The following is a 24,216-nucleotide window of genomic DNA, read 5'->3' on the forward strand; positions in this document are numbered from 1 at the left end:
CGAAACCTGGCTTTCCCACCCCCACCACGAAAAATAGAGGTTGAGCAAATGCCCAGATTTCCTCTGCTCTACCCGCAGAGGCAGAGAATCTGAGGGGAAGAAAGAGCTTAGAGAAATCGGCTCGGCTCACGGTTATTATCAACCTCCCCACCCCAAACAGACGCACAACACTCACCATCCCGTAGAATGGTTGTCCAAACTCGGCATGAACTTCCCCAGAGACAGGCCGCTCCTGGCGCCCTGCGCACTCCCTGATTGGTCTTTCTTCAGCTCACCATTGTGCCCTCTTTTCCCCTCTAGGACCAGACACTTGCGTGGTCTCAGTGCCTGCTTCCTTCCTGTTGTTCCTGCTTCTCCTCCTGATCACACACACACACACACACGCCAGCACTGGCCCAAGAAGGCAAGGGGTAGGCCGACTGGGGACACTACATTCACTGTGGCTCTCGCAGGGAGGCATGAAGTCCCCCCATCCCTAGCAGCAACTTGTTGGACCTCTGGGTTCAGGATATTAGGCAGCTCTAGAGCCCGGCTATGGGAAGGGTGGTATGGGGGAGAGCATTCCAGAAAGGAATTGGGCCTTGCCTGCGATGGAGGGCTGTGATGCCTGTCCCTTCTCTTTGGGGAGTTAACTCTCTCTGTCCTCCTCTCCCACACACACTCCGTCACAGACGTGGCCACTCAGCTCAATCCCTTTCTGGGAAAAATGTGATGCTTGTCAGAACCCTACTCAGTGAGTGAAGAGCTTCTGGTTAGAATAATACACATGAAAGTGATTTATGAGGCATGAGTTACCACCAGCCCGATGGGAAGACAGGAAGGCCGTCTGGGTGACCCATTCCTCAGCCCCGCGGACACTCACCCTCCTTAACCCTCATGGCCACCAAGCCTGGGCTTGGGCTCAGCCTCCGCACGGTCCATCTGGGCCTCACCGTGCATTTCTTTGCATCATCCCACTGCTTGTCTTCGCAGGGGTGCAGCGCGCACCCTCCCCGGGCGCAGCGAGTTCCTTCAGTCCCGCCTTGTCTGCGTCTGTACCCTGCATGCACCTGGCACAGAGCTCAACTTATTGCCCCGTGAGCTCATAGTCCTTTGACCTGTAAAACACGCTCTTGGCCCAGCTTTGCTAACTAGATGAAACAGCGGAAGAGCGCTCTGACCTTGGCTCTGACTCCCGGTTACACCTCCTCCAGGCTGGCTGGTAGGAGGACAGGAGGGAAAGACAGGCACCAAGCAGCAGGAAGGCCCTGTTCTTGAAGCTGCAGCCAAGGGAGGAGGCACCCAGCGGGCACCGGTAAGTGTGAGGCACCGCCTGGCACAGCCCTCGGGGAGCAAAGCCCAGCCCCAGGGCACACAACCGCAACCTCCACGGCCTGCCTCGAGCCTCTGTCCCGTCTCCACACCCCAAGAATGTCTGGAGGAGCTATGGCCCCCACGTGCGGTGCCTCTAGCTTCCCTAGTCTCCCCTCTTGCACCCACCCCAATGTCGTCTTTACCCACGGTTCCTCCCTCACCTCCCCGTCCAGGCCCTTCTCCAACCCCCGCAGTGCCCCCCAACTGACTGCTAATCTCCCGGGATCCACCCGCCGCCCTTTCCCAACCCCGTGGCCTTCACGACCCATGCAGGATGGCCAACTGACGTCGCCTGCTCAGAAGGAAAGGCTGAGCTCTGTCACGTGTCCCGTCATCCAGTCAAGTGTGCCACCTCCCGTGAACACCCAGCTCCCCGCCACCAGAGACACGCCCCTGAGTCGTTTTCGTGACCCGTTGGACGACCCCCCCCGCCCACCTGGGTCCTGCTCTTCTATATTAAATCCCGCTCTAACCTCACAGCTGCAGAGAAGCGAGCTGTGTCGACACTGGTGGATTCCGGGCGCCCGTCCCAATCACTCAGTAGTCGTAAGGGTAACCTCTCACGTGATTCAGCCTTTACTATTTTGAAAATACGGTATCATTTGTTCCCAGAACAAACCGGTGGGGACAGGCTTCAGTAGCCCCTTACACATACGAGCCCCCCACAGCTCAGCATCAGTGACTCCTCCAACACCATGGCAAGTCAGACACTGAGCCCCAGCTCAGACTCAGACTCACGGGCTCCCTTGTCCAGCATTCCCCCTCGGAGGACGATGACGGCCTCGCCCCCCCACCCCACCCCAGAGCTCTCATTACTAAGTGTCCGGTGTCTTGGACAGAGCCAGTCCTGTTTTCTTTGTACCTCCTTGTTCTGGTCAGCTGTGCTTGGAGCCAAGGGTCTATGACATTCTGTTGATGGGAAGTCTCTGGTGATCAGGGACACGACCGTCCTGTCTCCGATCCTCCCTGAGAATCCAGGACAGCGGTCTGCCAACCAGAGGAATTTGGCCTGGGGGCGAGGGCAGGTACCACTGGCAAGAGCTTTTCACCTTCGGGGTGCGGCAAACCCCACAGGCAGCAACGTGGGCCCCGCGCTAACCAAGGGCGGCCGCCCTGCATTGGGCACTGACCCAGGGCCAGGCATCATGCAGTTCTTTATTGACATCTTTATTGACATTATTCAGGCCTCACAACACATTTCCACGGGAGGTATTGTTATTGGCAAACGAGGAAACTAATGTTCAGAGACGGAGAGCCACGGTGCGACCCACCTCTGTCTGAGTCCAAAAGGAGCACATAAATAGCAGAAATCAATATGTATTTTAAAAATATGATAATCCCTTACTCCCTGAAGGTCTATCATACCCGTGACTCTTCCTTTCCCTGAAAGCAGAATTCAGGGAGAGGAAAGCAAGGGCAGGATGTACTTCATACCTGAACCCACCCACACAGACACACACACGCGCACACACACACAGATCAGTTATGCCTACCACCACCACCCTGGATTTCCTAGCCAGGGTGTGGGTTATGAGGGGGTGGAAGTCGTTTTTCCCAGGACCCTAGTCCTCATCCCCTTCCCTGGTGCTAAATAAAAGTGAATAAATACTAAATAAATACAACGGCTCCCCTTCCCCACTGGCTTCCCCCTCCCTCCCGTGACCAGCAAGGGCAGAGGGGGCAGTGTAGATGGGGACTGCGTCCCAGCCCCTTCCATCCACCACCTGTCCCTGCCGTCCAGGGCAGGAAATCAGGGCAGGGCCAGCCTGCGCGTCGGGGGCGGGGAGGAGCGCGGGCCTCACGCTCTCCGCCCCTCCCCACGGTGTCTGAGTGTCCGCGGGTCCGCGGGAGGGAGCCGCGGAGGCCCCGTCTTTCTGCCAACTCAGTCCGAGGCCCCGGTGCCCGGCAAGGGCAGCGGGGAGGATGAGGTTATTTCCTGCCCGCCCAGGGGCGCCGCCGGAGGATCTCCAGAATCTGAGCCTTGCGGTGCAGCCAGTCCTGCGGAGGGGGGCGCGGTGTGGACGGAGCTGGCCGGGGCACGAAGAAGCTGTAACGCAGGCGAGCGTTCTGGGGGTTGCCGGCCACCAGGACCTGCAGCGTGAGCGGCTGGGCCAGCGGCCCATGGCCGGCCAGCGTCTCTGAGGCTGCCGTGGCCCCGCTATAGCGGAGGCTGACGCCCCCGGGCAGGACCACGTCCGTGGGCGAGGGCATTAGTGTGTACTCTCCGTTGAGGGCGTAGGAGCCATCTGGAAGCTTCAGGGCCAGATAGAGACTGCGGACCCCAGGGGACCCCTGCTGCCGGACCAGGATATGCGTGGCCCCCGCGGGGATAGTGACCACGTTGTTGTATCCATACCTGAGCGGAAAGAGAAGAGGGGGGGAGCTCAGCATCTTCCCGAATCTCCTCAGCCTTTCTGAGCCGCTTGTAGGATTGTGTGTGTGAGTCTGCGTGTGCAGAGGCGTGTCTCCCCAAACCTACATGAGGTGTCGGGCCTGGATCTGAGCTCCCTGCCAATGCGCCCTCCTCCCTCTCCCGTCTAGACCCCTGACTGAGGTGCCCTTCTGAGCCCACCTCTCCCCAGCCGGTCCAGTTCCCACTCTCCCTCCAGGAGCAAGTCACTCCCCTCCCCAGGAATCACTCCCTCAGGCCCACCAGGGCCCTCACAGCAGCCCCAAGCTGCCTGTTGAACACATGGGACACTGTGCTCGAACTCCTTACTCATCCGTCGCCCTCACTGGACTGTCAGCTCTCTGAGAGGACAGACAGTGTCAAGTTCACCTCTGTACCCCAAAAGGGCCAGGAAGGAGGAAATCAATAGTGAATGAACCTGAATTTTCTGAAGGAGCCAGACTGTTTACTGCAGCTGGAACCATCCCCACCGCACACCATGCACTTGTCAAACTTCTTTTTGGAGCCAATGACACGGTCACAGCCTGCATGGATACAGCGGCCCTGGACACAGACCGACGAGCTGTCCGGGGAACAGGGAGTCCCATCTACCACCTGCCAAGAGAAGGAGTGATGCAAAGGGTTCTTCCTTAGTCAGGAGGGGTTGGTGAGCCAGACCAGACCCACATCCCACCCAGGAGGGGACGTCAGAAAGGCTGGGTGGGAGGGGACGAAGATGGGATGTGGGGGGAGTCCCAGCCCTGTGAAGGGGGACTAATCCTAACGATACTAATTACAAAAGCCACCATTTCCAGAAGACTCCCTCGCAATCGGGCACTGTGCTAAGTGCCTTATAAACTAGAATATAGATCTCACACGCTGTTGGAGGTTTCTAGACACAGAACACTGTGGTTTAGAAAAATGAAGAGACTCTCCCAAAGATGAGCTGGCTGGCAAGCCAAGGGGCCACGAGGGAAATGGGCAGGTCTGAATCTCAGCACCAGCACGGAACCTTGATGGTAGCGACCCAGACGGCCGCTAGAGGGCGGCCGACGAGCAAGAATGCTCCCGGGGGCAGAGCCAAAACCTCTTGGAGGGCGCCTTCTTCCTTTGGGCTTTCACAAGCCGCCTTCTCCCAGAGAAGGGGTGCAGGGACGCCACAGTCTCCAAGACGCCTGTCCAGTGAGGCGGACGAGGCCACCCATGTAAGTGACAGAGGAGGCCCACAGAAAGGGGGTCAAAGACTTGCCCAGAAGGCCACATCTGTTCTCAGGCAATAGAGAGATGGGATCTGGGAGACAGAAGAGAGAGAAAAAGAACCCAAAGAACAGGGGACGGGCTGGAGCTGCCTGACTGGGAACCGATCCAGAGTCTGGGGCCTGGTTTCTAAATATCTGCGGGTGGGAAAGTGTGAGTGGACCCTGCGTGGGCCTGGAACGACCGCGGGAGGGTCTTTGCCATCAGAGAGCAGGGGCTTCGGGACAGTGAGCACAGCGGGGGCCCAGGGGCACCTGGTCCTCACCCGTGGTTCCAGCACGTAATAGTAGCCCAGGGCCCGGGCCTGGCAGGTGAGCTTGCACTGGTCCCGGGGGGCTACCCCCGTGTAGCGAGGGACCCAGTCCATGGGCCCCGGGAAGCTCTTGAAGAGGTCAGTGCGGTGGTTGAAAGCGGCACACTGCTCGTCACGGAAGGTCAGTGCTGTAGGGGGTGAAACCGGCGGTCAGGGTCCTCTTTGCTCACAACATTCCCCGTGAGCCCCTCCACCTAAGCCCCTCAGAGCTCTAGACAGCCTGGCACCTCTCTCTCCTGCAGACCGCCAGAGAAGGTTCCCAAAGGGTGAAGTTACTCCCCTCAACAGCAGGGACTGTCCCCCCAACTCCGCCCCGCTCCAGGGACCATGGGTCCTGCTCTACCAGCATCCCCTCCTAATGGCTTCTGCCCCTCCCGCTCCTCACCTGAGCCAGCTGGGCAGTCCTGGGTGTTGCAGGACCGGAAGCGGGTGCGGCGACCCTCGCAGTACTTGCCGCCATTCCGGGGGACCGGCCGCGTGCAGTCCCGGGACGAGAACTGGACGCCACCGCCGCAGCTCCGAGAGCAGTCGCCCCATGACCCCCAGGGGCCCCAGCCACCAGCCTGGGGGATCTGCAGAAGCACAGAATGGAGGGGCGGGATCAATACCCTCTCTCTGGGTCAGGGCCGGCCCCAGTCCTTCAGACCCTCCGCTGCGTCCCTGGCGCGGGATCTCACATTGAAGTCCTGCAGCTGATCCGCGTGGAGGCAGCGGCCCCCCATGCAGGCCTGCGCCGGCCCGCAGGGGGTGCCGTCAGCCCAGGGTGAGTGCTTGGTCTGGCACATGGCATGGCCGTTGAGATGGCCGGAGCACCAGAGAGCAGCACAGGGCGGTGGCAGCTGGGGACAATGGCGTGAGTCGGGCCCAAAGGTCAGCTGGCACTGGCGGTCGGCGTCATAGTCCTTGCCAGGGAAAGTCACAGGCAGATGCAGGGGAGCCGCTGGCTTGTCTAAGAGACAGTGCCCTGGGGAGGAGATGGGGCAGGAAGTTAGCAATGGGCTAAGGGAACATTCTAGACTGCTAGCTGAAAGTGGGGACTCCCTGGGGCCTGATGGATCCTAGAATTCAAATCCTTGCACTGGAAAAGGCTGTGAATAGCTGATACAATGTATTGGGTGCTTATTACGTGCTGAACATTGGCTGAATGCCTGACCAGCCTTCCTCATTAACCACAGAGAGCAGCTCCAAAGTGGTGATCGTTTCACGCTGGCTTTACCGACCAGCCACACGAAGCTCATACTCACACATCTACACTTGTCTAGGAACAGAATCAGGCTGGGAACCCGAAGCGCTAAGTCTTCCGACCTCTTCTAACCAACTACAGACCTCCTGAGTCAGCTTAGTCTCCGCAGCCCTGCCCAGAAGTGGCCACCCTGCCACGGTTGCGCACCTCCAGGGATGGGCAATCACTCCCTTCCCAGCCAGCCTGTTCTCATGTGAGGGTTCTGACCCTTAAAAGGTCAGCTCTCATTCTATAGCACCAAAAGTCACCTCCCTTGTCTGTACTATTTATGCTAGAGGAAGTGGGAACCACACAAAGACAGAAGCATTTCTCACCCCATCCTACACTGCAGAGGAAACCCACTGGAGGCAGGCCGTCCGGCCCGTGCAGAATGTGGCAGAAGAGAAAACACAGTGCAGGGAGCAGGGACGGGGCGCTGCCCGGGGCGGGGGGCTGCCGTCTGCTTACCGTAGCCGTTGTCCAGGAAGTCAGTGATGAAGCGGGCACTGCAGGGGGACCAGGGCTCCTCGGGGTCCACATGGGCCATCACAGGAGCCATGACATGGCGGGAGGCGCTCCCAGGCCCATTCAGACCAACGCATGGTTTTGAGTTGTCATGGAGCATGTTGAAGACGTGACCTGTGACAGCAGAGGCCTTGCTAGGGTTGCAGAGTCCCATCTCTGTGCCCTCAGGGGGCTTCAAGCCCAGAATAACCTGGCTGCAGCTGTGGTCAGATCCATTCCCTACCCCACCCACACTGCCCCCCATCTCCTTCTGGGGCTCCAGTATGGAGCCCCCACAGCTGTCTCCCCTTCTCCCAGAAACATATGCAGGGCACCTCCCGACCCTCTTTTCCTTTGTAGCCAGCGTTCCTAACCCCGAACCCAGCCACTCCGTCACTGACCCTCCTCAATAACATCTCTTTCGATAGGGTGCCCTCCCCAGACACGCGTGCGCACACACGGCGATCACGGTAAGTTTCCGCACACTATCTCGTTCGATAAAAAAAATCTAAATGTCTACACCCACAGCAGAAAGAGTTAATGACCATGGAGCTAGGCCTGGGCAGGAGGAAGAATCACCCTGTGACCCCTTCCGCCCTCCAGTGAGCTAACTGTCGCCTTCCCCTGCCCCGACGGCTGTCCCAGGCCGCCCTGTTGCCCCGCAGCCCCACGCCCACGTTACCCAGTTCGTGAGCCGCAGTGAAGGCCGACTGGAGCCCGTCGTCCTCCACGATAGCACAGCTCCGAGCCGGGTCACACACAGTGCCCACGTCAGCCATGCCCAGAGTGTCGCAGGTGGAGACCCCACACAGGTCCTGTGGGGAGGTGGCATGGAAGGTGCATGAGGAACCGAGAACCCCGGGTCCGCTGGGACAAGATCTAGCTTCATGGGGGGCCTGGGCCCCGAGTAGCCAGTGCCATTGGGACCCGGATGGCATACGGGCACTGTGGCCGGGGCCGGGTGCCCCGTGGAAGCCCTCCAGGGGCCCCGTTTCCAGCACAGCGGACACAAGGGGCTTCTTGGAGCTGACAGGGACCTCACCTGCCGGGTGAACAGGATGGCCGTGTCAAAGTGGTCAGGGTCCGAGTCCTCGGGGGTGTTGAGTCCCCGCTGCCAGGCGCAGAAGCTGCGCAGGGTCTGGGCGGCACTGGGTCCCACCTGAGGCCCTTCCTCGCCCGGCCCCAGAATCACGAGCCGCGTCACCACCAAGCTGACTGGGTTGCGGATGCTGGGGTGCTTGAAGGCCTTGGCGGCGGCGGCCATGACCGTCAGCAGGTAACGCTTCAGCCCTGCGCCGTGAAACGCTGCCATCTTGTCGTCCGCCACGACCAGCGTCTCCACAAATCTACTCAGCGAAGCGAAGCGCTAGATGGGGAGAGAGGAGGGGAGCATCCTGAGAGAGCCTCCCAGACCCCAGGCTCCTCTGCCCTCCCCTACTTTCTTTCTTTTTTTTAAGATTTTATTTATTTATTTGACAGAGAGAGAGATCACAAGTAGGCAGAGAGTCAAGCAGAGAGAGAAGGGGAAGCAGGCTCCCTGCTGAGCAGAGAGCCCGATGTGGGGCTCGATCCCAGGACCCTGAGATCATGACCCGAGCCAAAGGCAGTGGCTTAATCCACTGAGCCACCCAGGCCTCCCCTACTTTCTGGGTCTGCAACTCAGCAGAGCCAGCTGGGCCCCACACACCCCCGGGGATTCCTGAGGGGTCTTGGTTGGGCCCTCCCCACCCCCACCCCAAGTTCCAGGGCTTTTGCCGTAACTCCAAGAAATCAGCTGTGGGTTCTAAGGAGGGGAGGGGAAGGGGGATGCCACGTCCCAGGGCAGGGCCCTGTGTGAGCCCCAGAGGTGAAAAGCAGCAGGGACTGCCTCTGGGAGGGGCTCTGGGGTCCCCCAGGCCTGAGTGCTCGGCCCCGCAGGCCTGGAGCTAGAGGGCCGGGCTGCAACGTGTCTGCCCTGTGTGGTTGGAGGAACAATTCAGTCAGCAGCTAGGGCCGCGGCCAGATCTCGGCGGCGTGGCGGGTGTGGAGGGATAGCGGCTGGTCTGGATTAAAGCGAGAGAGGGAGGGAGGGAGGGAAGAAGGGGGAGGCCGGCAGTGGGAGGGAGGGAAGGATGGAGCTTCGGTGGCGGCAGCCTTGCAGTCAGTGCACAGCGTGGGAAGGGGACGGAGCGGGGGCGCGCGGGCTGTCTTTCCTCCCCGTCCGCTTTTGCCCTACTTTGCAGTTTGCCAGAACTATTTGGAAGACAGCGCCTGAAGCCAGAGGCCAGTCCCTGGGGCTTCAAACCTCAGTCCTTTAGCCGGCAGTGGGGGCGAAAATCAAATTTGGGGCACGGAAAAGAGTCAAGGCCCAGGGGGCTGTTGGGAGAGCTTTCTGGCAGGAGATGGCTCCAGGAGAGTGCCTTGGCCAAGCAGGGCTGGGATGGGCAGAGGGGTGCCCCTTCCCAGCAGAGTCTCTGACCCACCTCTGGGAGCCCTCCTGGGTGTCAGCAGCCTGGCCAGGAGAAGGGCTGGGGCAGGGAGCATCCAGAGCCTTCCCCAGAGAGGAGGCTAGCGGAGAGAGGAGAGGCAGGCAGAAGGCAGGGAAGAAGCAGCACGGCCAGCAGTGGAAGTGGGTGGGGAGAGGGTGAATAGGGGTCAGTAGGACAGACATGGCGGGAGTAGCTGCAGGACCCAGAGTCCACGGCTGCCTACCTTGGCTCTTCGAGGGCTGGGGCTGGGATTCCCGGGAGGAGCCTTGACGTTGCACATGGGGCCCTGGCTGCTAGCAGGACTCTTCCGGCGGAGGATGTGAGCCCCAGGGCCCCCGGCAGAGTTAAGGGTGCCTCCCTCCAGGGGCTGGATGTGGAGTTCAGTCCCCCGATACTGCAGCACCCCTAACAGGGCTCCCCCGTCCCAGTGCAGAGATGCCACCGACTCCGGATCTCCGTTGACAGTGCCAGTGAGGTAGGTGCCTGGCTCGGCCCCTCCCAGCAGCTCCGGTGCTTGGCCCAGGTACTGCACCGTCAGCCCCTCGACCCGCACGCCGGGGTCCTGCTCCAGCTCTAGAAGCAGCGTCTCCCCAAAGGCTGGCAAGCGGTACAGAAGCCTGGCAGGGGCGCCCGAACCGGGCAGGACGCTACCATTGAGCTTCTCTGGAAACACGATCTCCTCCTCCCGGGGGAGGGGGCTGGCCGGCCTGGCCGAGGGCAGGAGGGAGGCCAGCGGCAGCAGCAGCAGCAGCAGTTGGCCCACTGGCCGAGAGTTGGGCACAGTGGGGAGCATTGGGCGGGCGTGAACCCCCCACAGCCAGCACCCCGCCAAGCTCCTCCTGGGATGCCAGTCTGTCCGGGACATGGCACTGGTGCCGCAGCTGCGAGGGACTGAGGCCGTCTGGGCACCCAGTTCTCCCTGCCCTGGCTTTGGAAAGCTCCTCTCTACAGCCTGGGGGCTTGGACTTGTGCCAGGCTCAGAGGCAGAGTTTTCAGAGGGGCTGGGGACCTTCAGAGGAGATGGCGAAAACTTGGCCCCCAGGCTCAGGAGAGGCGCCGAGTGGCCTGGCTCTTCCAAACTCTCCTCTCCTGGGTCTTTGTCTCTCCCTGCCCCTGTCTTCTGCAGCTTCTCTGGCCTCTCCTTCTGGGCTTCCTCAGACTGCCTGGCTTTGCCTCTGTGCCTGCCCTGTCTCTGGCTCCTTCTGCTGTGCCTTTGTCTCTGTCTCTCTCCTCCTCTCGCGCTCGCCCGTGTCTATGTGTCTGGGGGTCTCCCCGTGGGCTCTTCCCAGCCTCTCTCCGCGCGGCTCTTTTAAGCGTCCTGAGCTTCTGCGATTGGCTGAGCTATAAGCCATTCAGCCAGGAGCTCTGTTGGTAGGACTCAGATGGGTGTTTCATTGCTTCCCAAAAATCCTAGTTTTTGTTTTCCTTAAAAAAAAAAAAAAAATGGGACTTGCCCAGGGGAGGGGAATCTCTAGCAGCCGGATGGATCCCAGGCACAAGGCCAGCTGATGACGTAGCCTTTCCCCAAACCCCACGGTCGGCTCTCAGCTGTCTCTTTCCCTTTTTGGTGGGACAGAGCCCCAAGAGGGGTAGGAAGTAAGGGAAAAGGGCCTGGTCAACACGCACAGAAAGGCCATGGTCCCGGGAGAATTCTCTCTTCCATTCTCTAACCTGGCATGGCCTCCCTTTTCTCAGGGCTTCCTCCAGCTGCCCTCTGCCCCTAGAGGCTGGTTTCCAGAGCTGAGGCAGCTGAGTGAACTGCCAGGGAAAGACCGTGGGGGACAGGTAAGGAAGGAGCAAGAGGGCAGAACAAAGGAAGGAGGTGGCTGGACTTGGCTCAGGACGGGACTAAGCACTGAGAGAGAGAAAAGGCTGCCGGGACGTGGGACAGGCGTGGAGACAGTGATCAGGGAGTTTACTGCGGAAAGGTAGGATGGGTCTGCTTAGAATGGAGCCGGCAGAGCAGAAGGCAGGAGGGGTTAATGACTTTTCCTTTTATAGAAGGAGGATCCAGTGTAGCACTCCTCTCCTTCAAGCTCCCTGCTCCTGAGTTACCACTACCCACCCCCTCCAAAGCCCAGAACAGCCAATCCGCCTCCATTCCCCCCAGGGCTCCCCCTCCCCACTTCCTGACTCCCCATTTCCCTGGCCCAGCTCCCAGTAGCTTCCCCCAGGCTCTTGGCCCTGTTCCTACCCACTCCCAACTGCCCTAAATCCTCCCCCAACCTCAAGTCAGCTAGCCCCCAGCACGGAAAGACTTGTTCTCTTAGGAACCCAGCTGCAGGGAAAGTCAGTCCATCCTAGGGAATCCCCACCTGGCTCCCTCCTTTGGCCCCACCTTGCCCTGAGAACACAGTCGTTCCTGGAATATCTAGTGATTTTTTAATTTCTCATTCCCCATGGGACTCGGCGAAGGTGGAGGCTGCCCTGTGTATTCAGGGAAATCAGAGTCCTGAAAAATGAGAACCCAGTGCCTGAGGTGGGGAGAGTGTCTAGGGAGGCAGAGACAGTGGTAGGAGAAGGAAGCCAAAGGATTCCCTTGGTTGGGTTCTGGATGGGAGAGAACTCAGCAGAGAGGTCTTGGGGGTAGACGCTCGAGATAAAGAAGTTAAGGGTACAGAAGTAGAGGCAATTTCTGCTCACTCCATGCCACAGCCACTCCTTTCCCCAGGATATCCCCAGGAAAGAGAATGCAGTCAGCGGTCCCTTTCCTCTCCCAGAGGCACATCACCTGCCCCTACCCCCATTCCTCTACCCATTCTCTGCCTTGTCACCTCCTGTCTCCCAGATCATATCCGCGGAATGCTTCCTTTCCTCCTCCCTTCCTGCTCAGACTGACTACCTGCCCCCGATGCCCACTACTTCCTGAACTGCCCACCATGGCCAGACCACCTCTTGACCCACCATGTGCCCTGACTCTGGTCCTAACTCTGGAGGGGGCTGGGGCTGCGGGGGAGTCAGACAAAGGACAGGAGACCAGGAAGGGCAGGGCCAAGAGGAGCTATCACCAGAGGACTCTCACTGCCCCTTTCCAACCCCCCATCTGAGATGAGGACAAAGGGGGTGACTAAGCAGTGAAAGACAAAGGGCCTTAGAGTCACAGCAGCAGTGTGTGGGGGTGTTGGCCACAGGGAGAAGGCACAAAAGATGCAGTGTCCTAGGTAGCCCCCCAGGAGCCCTCACCCCAGTATCCCAGCTCAAGTTGCCTCCAGGGCCAAGCAGCTCAGGCTCTATCCTGACTTGTCCGAGGCTGGATTAGGGCAAATAAATGCAGTTCCCTCACCTCCAGCATCGCCCTGCCCCCTCATCCCGTTCACTGCATTCACTGCTTCACAGCGTTCCAGCTACAGAGGGAGAGCAGGCTCAGGGAAAGGGTGGGGGGAGTGAGGGGGACAGGGAGGCAGAGCCTCTGCCTGGCTGTGGGGGCTGCCCAGTCCACCCTGGGTCCCAGTCAGTTCCCACAGCCAGGGATGTGGCCCCACCCTTTGGGACGGTTCCCATTAGGTCAACTCCCAGGCTAGAAGTCTGGCTTTCCCCTTTCTTCACAGCTAAGAATTCCCTGTCTCTGCCACTTTCGTGGTCTGTCTGCCCCACCCTGCAGCACTGCTGGTGGGCTGTCTCAGGGACCCCGTTGGTGGGGGGGAATCTGGGGACCGGCCTCTTTCCAGGCTCAGAGTGGGAGGCCTGTGCAAACTCAACGGGTGGCCCAGCTGGAGCTGGGCTGGGAGGCACAGGGAGCGAGCTGGAACTAGCCTCCAAAGCTGCAAAACTCGAGGTCTCTTCCATGCAGAATTGGGATCAGACTCCTGGAGGCACGGCGTTCCCATGCCATGCCACTGGCCAGGGTCAGAAAGACAGGAGGGAAAAGAGGACTTGACCCAGGCCGGAAGTAGGGAATGAAACATCTCTAAGGGCGCTTCTGTAGCTTCTGGAAACCTGGCAGACATCAGAGTCACCCAGAGGGGACCTCCTCTCCCCATCTGGGCTGAGGCGGCTGCTCCGCACCCAGCAGCCCGCTCCAATGCTGGTGGCCTTGGCGTGCTCCTCTTTCGTTTTGGTTTGGCGGGCGCTCTCAGACCCGCCCCGCCGCGCTCGGGCCCCCGTTCGCGAGCCCGTTCGGGCCATCTGGAAATGAGCTGGCTCTCTCCGCTCCCAATCTTTTGGCAAAGCCTGGGGCTGGCTGTCCCGGGAGGGCCGGGCTCCGACGCCGCCACCCGGAGCGCGGCTCGGGCAGGGGGCGGGGAAGCGCGCGGGCCAGCGAGCGCCGGGCCCCGCGGGAGCCGCGACTTGCTCCGGCTCCCGCCTCGGCGAGTCCGCCACGAGCGGCGAGCACCGTGCGCGGCCGCCGCTCCGAGAGCGAGAGCGGAGCCTCGGCGCGGAACCCGGATGCTGTCGGCTCGCGGCGGCCGCGGCCCCGCCAGCTGCCAGGACGGCGGCCCCGTGGCGCCCGTACGCGGGAAGCCGCCAGGGGGCGCGCGGGAGGCACTTCCGCCCGTTCTCCTTCCCGCAGTCCGCGGCGGGGCAAGATGGCGGCGCTGAGGGCTCTGCGCAGCCTCCGGGGCGTCGCGGCCCAGGCGCTGCGGCCCGGAGCCGGGGGCCTGCTGCCGGTGCAGCCCAGCAGGTGAGACTCCCGGCGGCCCTCGACGCGTAGCCCCCGACGCCAGGATTTCTGGGGTCCGGCGCCTCCGCGGGCCTTGTGACCCCTTAGGAAAGAATGACCCAGGCCTGTGACCCCTCGCCCACGCCTGCTGTCCGGGGCTCCAGCATGCAGTGGCGTCCGCTCCGGCCGAGGGAGGGAAGAGGGGTGAAATCAGCTGGGGGGGGGGGGAGTCCCTGCTCCCGAACGTTAGTGATAGTGTCACCTTCCCCTTGTGCCCTGCTTCTCCCGAATGTCATCATGGGTGGCGTGTAGCTGGTGAAGTCTCCTTAAACGAGAAGAGGGAAGCACTCCTGGAGTTCAAGGAGGAACACAAACGCAGATACCTTCCCCACGTGCCCCTCCCCCCCAACGCTGGTCCCCAGAAGGACACTCAGGTCTCACCCGGGCTGAGCCAAGGAGTCATGCCCCTCCCCCCGCCCCGGTACAGGCACCGCACACCTCTTTGTCTTGGGTTGCCCTTGAATACATACCTTGCTTGCATTCATAATGCCCCAGGTGGAAATACGAATGCGGTGAGAAGTTGAAGGAGCTGGGACCCCCAGCCTTGCATGCATAGGGGTGATGGGTGTAGGGATTCCAATAAGTTAGTAGGAATGGAAATTCTGGAGTTCCAGCTTGTTCTGCTAAAGCTACACTGTGTGCCAGTGATTTGGCATTGGGGTATGCGCGGGACCCTTCCCTGGGTCCACCAGAGAGTGAACGGGAGCACAGAAGCCAACCACTGTTGAGGCCCTGTGTCTAGGATCTGTCTTTAACTCCACAGAGGTGCTCGGCAGTGGCAGCCAGATGTGGAGTGGGCAGAGCAGTTTGGGGGAGCTGTCATGTACCCCACCAAAGAAACAGCCCACTGGAAGCCTCCACCTTGGAATGGTGAGTTCCCAGAGCCCCTGCCCCGACTCACACCCAGCCTTGCCCTAAGCTGATTTCTGAGTGCTCTTGAACTCGATGGCAAGGCAAGATTGGGCCCTCGTCCTTTTTGCTTCTTCCACCAGCACTTCAACACACAGTAACACCGATAATAGGGCAGGTGTTTGTCAGTAGAGAAGGAAAAGAAGAACGTTCCAGGAGAAAAAGAGTAGGTCCTCGTCAGCCTTTGGAGGTCCCTACCAGATTGGTATTTTTAGCTTCAGCTTTTTCCAGAGGTTCAGTATATTTCCATCTTCCTTTGGTAGAAAACGTGTTTTTTCCCAGTGGTACCCAAATGCAGTCTTCCAGACTACGAAGTATTTTTCCCCATCAAAAGTAGTTCTTCCTTGTGACTTTTTGATTTTGATCAGTGGTACCCACGTTTTCCTTAATTTCTCAGGAATGAAACATTTTAGTTACCTTTTTGGCTCTTTTTTTCTCTCTTGTCCTCCTCAAGTCCAAGAAGTCACCAAACCATGCAGATTCTTTTATAATGTTCCACATCGGACCATCTCGTCCTTTCTTGTTCAGATCTATTTTATACTAGACCTTAGTTACTCAGGCGTCTCCTCACTGGGTTCCTGCCCCTGATCTGGTCCCCCACCAGCTTTGCAGCACAGTGTAATCACCCCCATCTTCCCCAAACACCATTTTACCATGGCCTTCATTCTCTTGCTCAGAAACCTTCAGAAGAGTTTCCATTACTTTTCAAAAATCTAATAGTAACAGTGGCTGGTGTTGAACCACGTCTCAGGCGTTTGATGGGTATTATTTCACCTAGTCCTCGCAACAACTCCATGAGAGTGAGAGAGTGTTGGGCTACTCTTGAGAAAATCGTGGTGCAGGGAGATCAAAACTTGATCAAGGACACATACACGGCTGTGTACTTGGGTCTGTCTGACTCCAGAGCCCCTGGTGAAGAATTTTGGTTGAAAAGTTAAACTCTGGTTTCAGTTCTCTGCTCTCCCGTTTACCAGCGAATAAAGTGCCTGTTTCACAGCATCACTGTAAGGGTTAAATGGGATCATAACCATCAGAACCAGTTAGTGTAGTGACCGGCCCATGGGCAGTCTGCTGTAAGTGTGGTTATTGATACCGATAATTGAAACACGAACCCCTGCTGTCTGCCCACACTCATCTTCTGCTTCTTGGTATAGAAGGAGTTCCACAGAGACGTCCTTGTTCCCCAGGTTTGACCTTTGTTGATTCCATAGCGTGGGAAGGCTCTCCTGTCTACCTGTTTGAGTCATTCCCATGCCGTGTTTTTTTGTTTTTTTTTTTTTAAGATTTTATTTATTTGACAGAGAGAGATCACAAGTAGGCAGAGAGGCAGGCAGAGAGAGAGAAAGGGAAGCAGGCTCCCTGCTGAGCAGAGAGCCCGATGCGGGACTCGATCCCAGGACCCTGAGATCATGACCTGAGCCCAAGGCAGCGGCTTAACCCACTGAGCCACCCAGGCGCCCCCCCATGCCGTGTTTTTAAAGAACCGCCTTCCGTCCCGCCTCCCAAGTCTTCACAGCGATCCTCTCTTCCTGGAAATACTTGACAGCTGAGCCACTTGTTTGGTAACTTGTAAATTTGGCCTCTGTTACCTGTTCCTCCCACGGACTTATTTCCCAATTAAACTGTATGCTTTTTGAAAGTAAACGTTGCCATTCGGTAGTAGTCAGAATTAAGTACACGTTTCCTGATTGGTTGGGCATTCATCAGATAGATTTGGAGTGGATCGTTAGGGTTAAGAATGTGGACTGTGGAGCTGAACACGTTGAGATCAGTCCTGACTCTGCCACTTGCCTGCTCGCTGAGAAGTCAGTTATACTCTCTCTGGCTTCAGTTTCACCAATAAAATGAGGATAATAATAGTACCTACTACTTGTGTGGTTGTTAGGGGAATTAAGTTAATTAAAATCAGTGAAGGGCTTAGAATAGTGCTTGGCACATAGTAAGGACTATATGAATGTTATTAGTATTGTCATCTTTATTTTCTTTTAAAGACTTATTTATTTGCATGCGCACACGTGTGGGGGGGACGGGCAGAGGAAGAGAGAGAATTTTTTTTCTTTAAAGATTTTATTTACTTATCGGACAGACAGAGATCACAAGTAGACAGAGAGGCAGGCAGAGAGAGGAGGAAACAGGCTCCCTGCTGAGCAGAGAGCCCACCGTGAGGCTTGATCCCAGGACCTTGGGATCATGACCCCAGCCGAAGGCAGAGGCTTTAACCCACTGAGCCACCCAGGCGCCCTGAGAGAGAGAATCCTTACACAGCCTCTGCAGAGTGCAGGCCCAACTCAGGGCTTGATCCCAGGACCCTGAGATCATGACCTGAGCCAAAAGCAAGAGTTAGCTGCTTGGGGCACCTGGGTGGCTCAGTGGGTTAAAGCCTCTGCCTTCGGCTCAGGCTCCTGTGATCCAGCCCCGCATCGGGTTCTTTACTCAGCAGGGAACCTGTGCCCCCCCTCTCTTTCTTCCTGCCTCTCTGCCTACTTGTGATCTCTGTCAAATAAATAAATAAAATCTTAAAAAAAAAAAAAAAAAGAGTTAGCTGCTTAACCAACTGGGGCACCCAGGGGCCCCAGTATTACCGTATTTAAAAAGGTATCTGGGAGACATGGAAAGAGTAAGGTTCATGCGTGGTCCCTCTTGTCAGGAAATTTAGATCTTCCTCCCCTTTTTCCTGCTGTCTCTTGGGGGCTCTCTAGGGAATTACCATTTGGCTCTGAACTCTTTCCTACTTCTCAGATGTGGACCCTCCAAAGGACACAATGGTGACAAACCTGACCCTGAACTTTGGGCCGCAGCACCCAGCCGCCCACGGAGTCCTGCGGCTCGTGATGGAGCTGAGCGGGGAGATGGTGCGGAAGTGCGACCCCCACATCGGCCTGCTGCACCGAGGCACCGAGAAGCTCATTGAATACAAGACCTATCTGCAGGTGTGCGGGTGCGCGGGGGCCTGCTGACGGGCCCCGGGGATGCCTGGCACTTTGCCAGTTTGTTGCCCCCAAAGCCCCAGGGGCAGAGGGCGTTGAGGACATGAGGACGGTCTTGGTTGGGAAGATGGGGGCCGTGCCAGGGGCGTGTGACCGCAGTTCACAGTCCATCCAGATGTGGTTTACCCAGCAGGAGTGTTTGGCAGCTGGAACACCCGCAGCTTTGCTCCAGATGGCTTTTGGCTGGCCCCTTTACCCTTTCCCTAGTGCCTCAGTTTCCCTGCTCTTACATCGAGCTAGTACGTCAAAGCCGGTGTCCCCAGGGACAGGGGAAGCGGCAAGAGACGTCAGCTCCTTAGGAGTAACAGCCGATTCTTGTATCGTCCGGCCGTCTCCGGTCTGTTTTCCAAACATTCCGTGAGTCACAGTGACCGGGAGGGAGTTTGTGGCAGCATGCCGTTTCGAGGAGAGCTCTGTGACCCGAGTGGTGAGGGTCAGATGGGAAGGAATTGGAGCAGGGACAGACATCTGAAGTTTTTTCTTACTGTCACGAAGAAAGGTCTTGCTCACAGAGGGTGACGAGGGTAGGGTACACGTGGCTGACGCGGACGTGATGGCCGCAGAGAGTTGGTGTCTGGTCGCGGAGTATGGAGCCGCAGCCTGCAGCGTTAACCCATGTCACAGTGACATCAGGGCAAGAACTGGCTGTCCCAAAGACGGGAGTCCCAGCCCCGCCTCCTTCCTGGAAGCTGAAGCCTGTTGGGCAGGCGGCTTGAGTAGCTTTCTTGGCTTTCTGAGAAAGCACCATTTTCTCCCTGACCAGAAGCCAATGCAGCCCTTCTCGGGGCTCTGTCTTCCTTCAGTCCCTCGCTCCCACCCGGTTACTGCTCAGACTGGTCACCTCTCTCCCTCACTGCCTCAGGGGGCCGTCTCGTGTGAGACGGACGCGGGCCGAGGTGCTCCGGAGCAGCTCCCGCCGGCCGGCGAGGGCGGGTGTGGGGATTTGTGAGCCTTTGTTCAACAGCCGTGATCACAAGTTGTGAATTATGTGAGCTCACAATTTAATAAATTCTGTCAAGGGCCGAGGTAGGAAGTCCTCAGAGCTTATCCCTTTCTTACTTCCCTTTGCTGTGCTCTGCGGTGCCGTCACTGGGTCCGCTTCGCAGAAGTACCGTCCGGCCCCGCCGCGTGGATCTTCCCCGTGGAAACCGGCACACGCGGCACATCACGGCTCCCTCCCGCCCCTTCAGCCAGCTCGCTGGTAAACTCTCCCCGCGTGTACAGCTGGCCGAGCGCGCTGCCTGCTTAGCTCCGGGGCCCGGAAGGCCTTAGGCAGCGCGGACTCCGGAGCCAGCGGACAGCAGTGCGCTCGCAGGCCGCTGGGGGCTCCTGGCCCCGCACGGGTGACCCCGGTTCTTGCCTCTTCCCAGGCCCTTCCGTACTTTGACCGGCTGGACTACGTGTCCATGATGTGCAACGAGCAGGCCTACTCACTGGCCGTGGAGAAGCTGCTCAACATCCAGCCTCCGCCCCGGGCACAGTGGATCCGAGGTAAAGCCGCAGCCCTGCCCGTGGCCCTCCCCTCCCCTCCCTCCCCTGGCTTGGGAGCATCAACCCCAAGCTTAGTACGCAGACCCCAGACTCTGCGCACAACCGCCGTGTTGGCGTCGTTCCTCGGCTCCTATATTCCTTCTCTCCTTGGGGGCCCTCCCTGTGCGCAGTGCTGTTTGGAGAAATCACGCGACTTTTGAACCACATTATGGCTGTGACAACCCATGCCCTGGACATTGGGGCCATGACCCCTTTCTTCTGGATGTTTGAAGAGAGGGAGAAGGTAAGAGAAGGAGGAGAAGATAGGTATGGGGGTACAAGAAATGGAGAAGGTTCTTGAAGGCGACAAAATTAAAAGGAGACAGAACATAGAATAGTGAGAGGAAGGAGGTCTTCCTAACTTGGGTTGTGTTCTTTCTTTCTTTCTTTCTTTCTTTCTTTTTTTTAAGCAGGCTCCCTGCTGAGCAGAGAGCCTTATTCCGGGCTCGATCCCAATACCCTGGGACCATGACCTGAGCTGAAGGCAGAGGCCTTAACCCACTGAGCCATCCAGGCACCCCTCTTCTTTTATTTTTATTTTTTTAAGATTTTTATTTATTGGAGCTCCTGGGCAGCTCAGTAGGTTAAGCCTCTACCTTTGACTCAGGTTATGGCCCCATGCTCCTGGGATCGAGCCCCGCATCGGGCTCTCTGCTCAGCGGGGAGGCTGCTTCCCCCTCTTTCTCCATCTGCTTTTCTGTCTTTTCTGTGTACTTGTGATCTCTATCTCTGTCAAATAAATAAATAAAATCTTTTTTTTTTTTTAATATTTTGTTTATTTATTTGACAGAGAGTAAGATCACAAGTAGGTAGAGAGGCAGGCAGAGGCAGAGGGGGAGGCAGGCTCCCTGCGAGTAGAGAGCCTGATGCGGGGCTTGATCCCAGGACCATGAGACCGTGACCCGAGCCGAAGGCAGAAGCTTAACCTACTGAGCCACTCAGGCACTCCTAAATAAATAAAATCTTAAAAAAAAAAAAAAAAAAAAAAAAAAAAGATTGTATTTATTTGTCAGCACAAGTAGGGGAAGGGACAGGCAGAGGGAGAGGGAGAAGCGGAGCTTAATCCCTGGACCCTGAGATCATGACCTGAGCTGAAGGCAGATGCGCAACTGACTGAGCCACCCAGGCGCCCCAAACTGGGGTTCTGTTCTTAAGGAACCCAGTGTTGTGAGGGGTTGGGTGGGCACCAGAAGGCAGGGGACAGGGGGGTGGACCAGCACATTGTTGGACTTGGGGCCCAGGACTTTGTCACTAATTCCCAGTGTGTCCTATCAAGATGTTTGAATTCTACGAGCGCGTGTCTGGAGCCCGGATGCATGCCGCCTACGTCCGCCCGGGAGGCGTGCACCAGGTGAGCCTGAGCCCCTGCCTTCCCGACCTCCGGCCGGCGCCTCTATCCCCTGTGGCCACTGGAGGGCAGCGCGGGCTGATGGGACCGCTGACCCTGTACGTTGGGGGTGGAGAGGCCGAGTCCCGCTCACTGCTCTTCTCCATTTGGCTCTTAGGACCTACCTCTTGGACTTCTGGATGACATTTATGAGTTTTCTAAGAACTTCTCTCTTCGGGTTGATGAGTTGGAAGAGGTAAGATAGGAGGCAGGAGCTGGAGGGGAAAATCCCTCTTTTCCCCTCAGGAAAGGTTCATGGGGTCTTAGTCCTGGTTGTAAAGACCCCAGCGGCCTCTGTAGGAGTGAGGACGAGCGTTCACGTCCAGTGTCCCCGACCAACAGATGCTGACGAACAACAGGATCTGGCGGAATCGGACAGTGGACATTGGGGTTGTGACCGCCGAAGATGCGCTTAACTATGGGTTTAGGTGAGAGGAATGTGACTTCTGCGCTTGGGGAGGTCCAGCCTGATACCTTGGTTTGGGGAAGGTGTGGTGCGGTCCGTGCCTTGCTCTGAGCCCAGACCCCGCGCCTGGAGGGAAAGGGGAGACTGAGGAAGAGAGTGTGCCTCCTTTCCTGGTTCGTGGAAAGGGACCCTTGTTCCCGTTCCATTCTCCAGCGGTGTGATGCTCCGGGGCTCGGGCATCCAGTGGGACCTGCGGAAGACCCAGCCCTACGATGTTTATGACCAGGTGGACTTCGATGTCCCTATTGGCTCTCGAGGGGACTGCTATGATAGGTAAGGCCGGGTCTTCTCCACTCGTCTTCCAGCTGTTTTCTCCTGGATGGCTTTTTTCTTGGCTACTTTCTGTATTCCCGAATTTTCCAAAAGCTATTGGAGCTCTTGTGTCTGTTAAGCTGGGTGGTTTTCTTTTTCTTTTTTTTTTTTTTTTTTTAAAGATTTTATTTATTTATTTGTGAGAGAGAGAGGGAGAGAGAGCGAGCACAGGCAGACAGAGAGGCAGGCAGAGGCAGAGGGAGAAGCAGGCTCCCTGCCGGGCTCCGATGTGGGACTCGATCCCAGGACGCTGGGATCATGACCTGAGCTGAAGGCAGCTGCTTAACCAACTGAGCCACCCAGGCGTCCCAAGCTGGGTGGTTTTCTAAAGCCGCCTTCTTCTACCCTCACTTAGCCTCATCTCTTAGATAGAACTAGTTTGGGCTTCATTTTTGTAGCTGAGAAAGCTGAGGCCTAGATTTTCGAGATCAGCCTGGGGTCATCCTGTTTGTGGTGGTTGAAGCCAGAGTCCTCCCGACCCCTGCTCTTTGCACTAAGCTCTAAGCTTCACATTCCATTCCTGAATAAGATTGGCCTCTGTTTTCTTTCTTTCTTTTTTTTCAAGATTTTATTTATTTATTTGACAGACAGAGATCACAAGCAGGCAGAGAGACAGGCAGAGAGAGAGGGGGAAGCAGGCTCCCCACTGAGCAGAGAGCCCCATGCAGGGCTCGATCCCAGGACCCTGAGACCATGACCTGAGCTGAAGGCAGAGGTTTAACTCACCGAGCCACCCAGGTGTCCCTTCTGTTTTCTTTTTGAGTCGATTTGACTCTCCCCGGTTCTAGAGCCCAAGAAGTGTCTAAGAGGGGAGGACCGCGGGACATGGGCTGAGAAGATCAGGAGGGGACTTGGGGCAGGAGCCACACCAGAGCCAGAAGACGAGAGGTTTTACCTGGGTGGCCAAGCCGGGCAGAGATGCCGCCCTAGGAGAAAAGAGGGAGGGAGCAAGTCAGCCAGCTGGGCCGGGGAAGGGACGCCTTGCCTCCTTCTCTGCCTCACGTCTGCTCCGACAGCCCCTCTCCTGCTCTGGCCCCTTCAGGTACCTGTGTCGGGTGGAGGAGATGCGCCAGTCCCTTCGCATCATCTCACAGTGTCTGAACAAGATGCCTCCCGGGGAGATCAAGGTCGATGACGCCAAAGTTTCTCCGCCTAAGCGAGCAGAGATGAAGGTTGGCTCTGGGGGGTGAGAGAAGGGAGAGGGGCCAGCAGCGAGGGGGCAGTGTCCTCGGCTACACCCTGCTTCTCAGTTTTCCTTTTTGAAAGAATTCACTGCAGGAGTCTTCGCCTCCGTAGCTACCTCGTCCGTTCACGGCGTGGGTTTTAGTCTCCCCCGGGGTGGGCGGGAATTGCCCGCACTGCGGGAAGGGCTGGGAGACACTGGGGTCTGGCTCACTGCTGCTTCCTTCCCCCTCTTTCCAGACTTCCATGGAGTCACTGATCCATCACTTCAAGCTGTACACGGAGGGCTACCAAGTCCCCCCGGGGGCCACGTACACTGCCATCGAGGCTCCTAAGGTGAGGAGAGTTGGGGACAGAAAGGGCAGCCCGGGGCACTGGGGGACTGGAGACAGGTGAGCAGTCCTCGGCAAGAGGGAGGACATGCGGGAGAATAGAGAGGCTTTGTTGGCAGAGAAAAGTCTTCCTGTTAACGGAGGCAGCCGACCTTCTTCTCGGACAGGGAGAGTTTGGGGTGTACCTCGTGTCCGATGGCAGCAGCCGCCCTTACCGGTGCAAGATCAAGGCTCCAGGTTTTGCCCACCTGGTAAGAACCAACCCCAGGGATTCTCTCTCCACTAAATGAATTAGTCATTAGGGACCTCGGGTGAGATTCTGATGACCTTCCCCTCCCCCTCCTCCCGCCCTGCTCATCTCACCGGACACTGTCCCCATCTTTCCAGGCTGGTTTGGACAAGATGTCGAAGGGACACATGCTGGCGGATGTTGTTGCCATCATAGGTACGAGGCCTGTTGTGTGGCCGAGAGGCTGCCGATGAGGGGGTTTGGGGCTCTGACGGGGGCAGAGACTGAACACTTCTGTTCAGAGACTGTGGGCACAGACTCAGATCCTTGGTCTGCCGGGCACAGGAGCGAGTTCTGGATTTTTGGTGACGCCACTTTTTTTTCTCCTCCTGCTGATCTCTTAGGTACCCAAGATATTGTGTTTGGAGAAGTGGATCGGTGAGCTGGGGAACAGCATCCGGTACCCCTGCCTGTCTGCTTCCTCCTCGGAGCCCAGCCGTCCCTGGAAAGGGACTCTGTGCGTGTGTGTGCGCGTGTGTGTGTGTGCGCGCACACCTGCAGACACTCAGCCATCAGGCTTTCTGTGCATGTACTAGAAAAGGAGGAATTAGAATAAAGTAGCCGCCTTCTGGCCCCTCTGCCCAAACCTCTGGTGTGTCTTTCTCGGTGTCTTCCCGTCTTTCGCTTTGTTGGAGAAGTTGAGAACGTGAGTTAAC

The 24,216-nt window shown here is 57.8% G+C and overlaps 2 protein-coding genes across 3 annotated transcripts; one reads left to right on the forward strand and one right to left on the reverse strand.

Annotated features, from left to right (window-relative positions):
- Positions 1-2,413: 2,413 nt before the first annotated feature.
- ADAMTS4 (ADAM metallopeptidase with thrombospondin type 1 motif 4) lies at positions 2,414-11,056 on the reverse strand. The gene is made up of 9 exons (XM_044266729.1): positions 9,730-11,056; positions 8,081-8,404; positions 7,721-7,853; positions 7,003-7,173; positions 5,990-6,276; positions 5,698-5,884; positions 5,265-5,440; positions 4,182-4,357; positions 2,414-3,709 (listed from the first exon to the last, which is right to left on the reverse strand). The coding sequence occupies exons 1-9, from the start codon at positions 10,369-10,371 to the stop codon at positions 3,283-3,285; spliced, it is 2,523 nt and encodes an 840-aa protein (XP_044122664.1). The 5' UTR covers positions 10,372-11,056; the 3' UTR covers positions 2,414-3,282.
- A 310-nt stretch (positions 11,057-11,366) lies between these two features.
- Positions 11,367-24,146, forward strand: NDUFS2 (NADH:ubiquinone oxidoreductase core subunit S2). 2 transcript variants are annotated; one of them, XM_044266731.1, is made up of 14 exons: positions 11,367-11,434; positions 14,930-15,036; positions 17,815-18,005; positions 19,433-19,553; positions 19,724-19,836; positions 20,869-20,943; positions 21,098-21,175; positions 21,322-21,407; positions 21,599-21,718; positions 22,800-22,929; positions 23,180-23,275; positions 23,439-23,522; positions 23,659-23,716; positions 23,905-24,146. In XM_044266731.1, exons 2-14 carry the CDS (start codon positions 14,988-14,990, stop codon positions 23,940-23,942), a joined length of 1,239 nt encoding a protein of 412 aa, XP_044122666.1. In that variant the 5' UTR covers positions 11,367-11,434; positions 14,930-14,987; the 3' UTR covers positions 23,943-24,146. The 2 variants fall into 2 exon arrangements, with proteins under 2 accessions (XP_044122666.1, XP_044122665.1); XM_044266730.1 differs by lacking the exon at positions 11,367-11,434 and adding an exon at positions 14,012-14,127.
- The last annotated feature ends 70 nt before the right edge of the window (positions 24,147-24,216 follow it).

Source organism: Neovison vison, chromosome 10, assembly GCF_020171115.1.
Source record: "Neovison vison isolate M4711 chromosome 10, ASM_NN_V1, whole genome shotgun sequence".
Lineage (NCBI taxonomy): Eukaryota > Metazoa > Chordata > Mammalia > Carnivora > Mustelidae > Neogale > Neogale vison.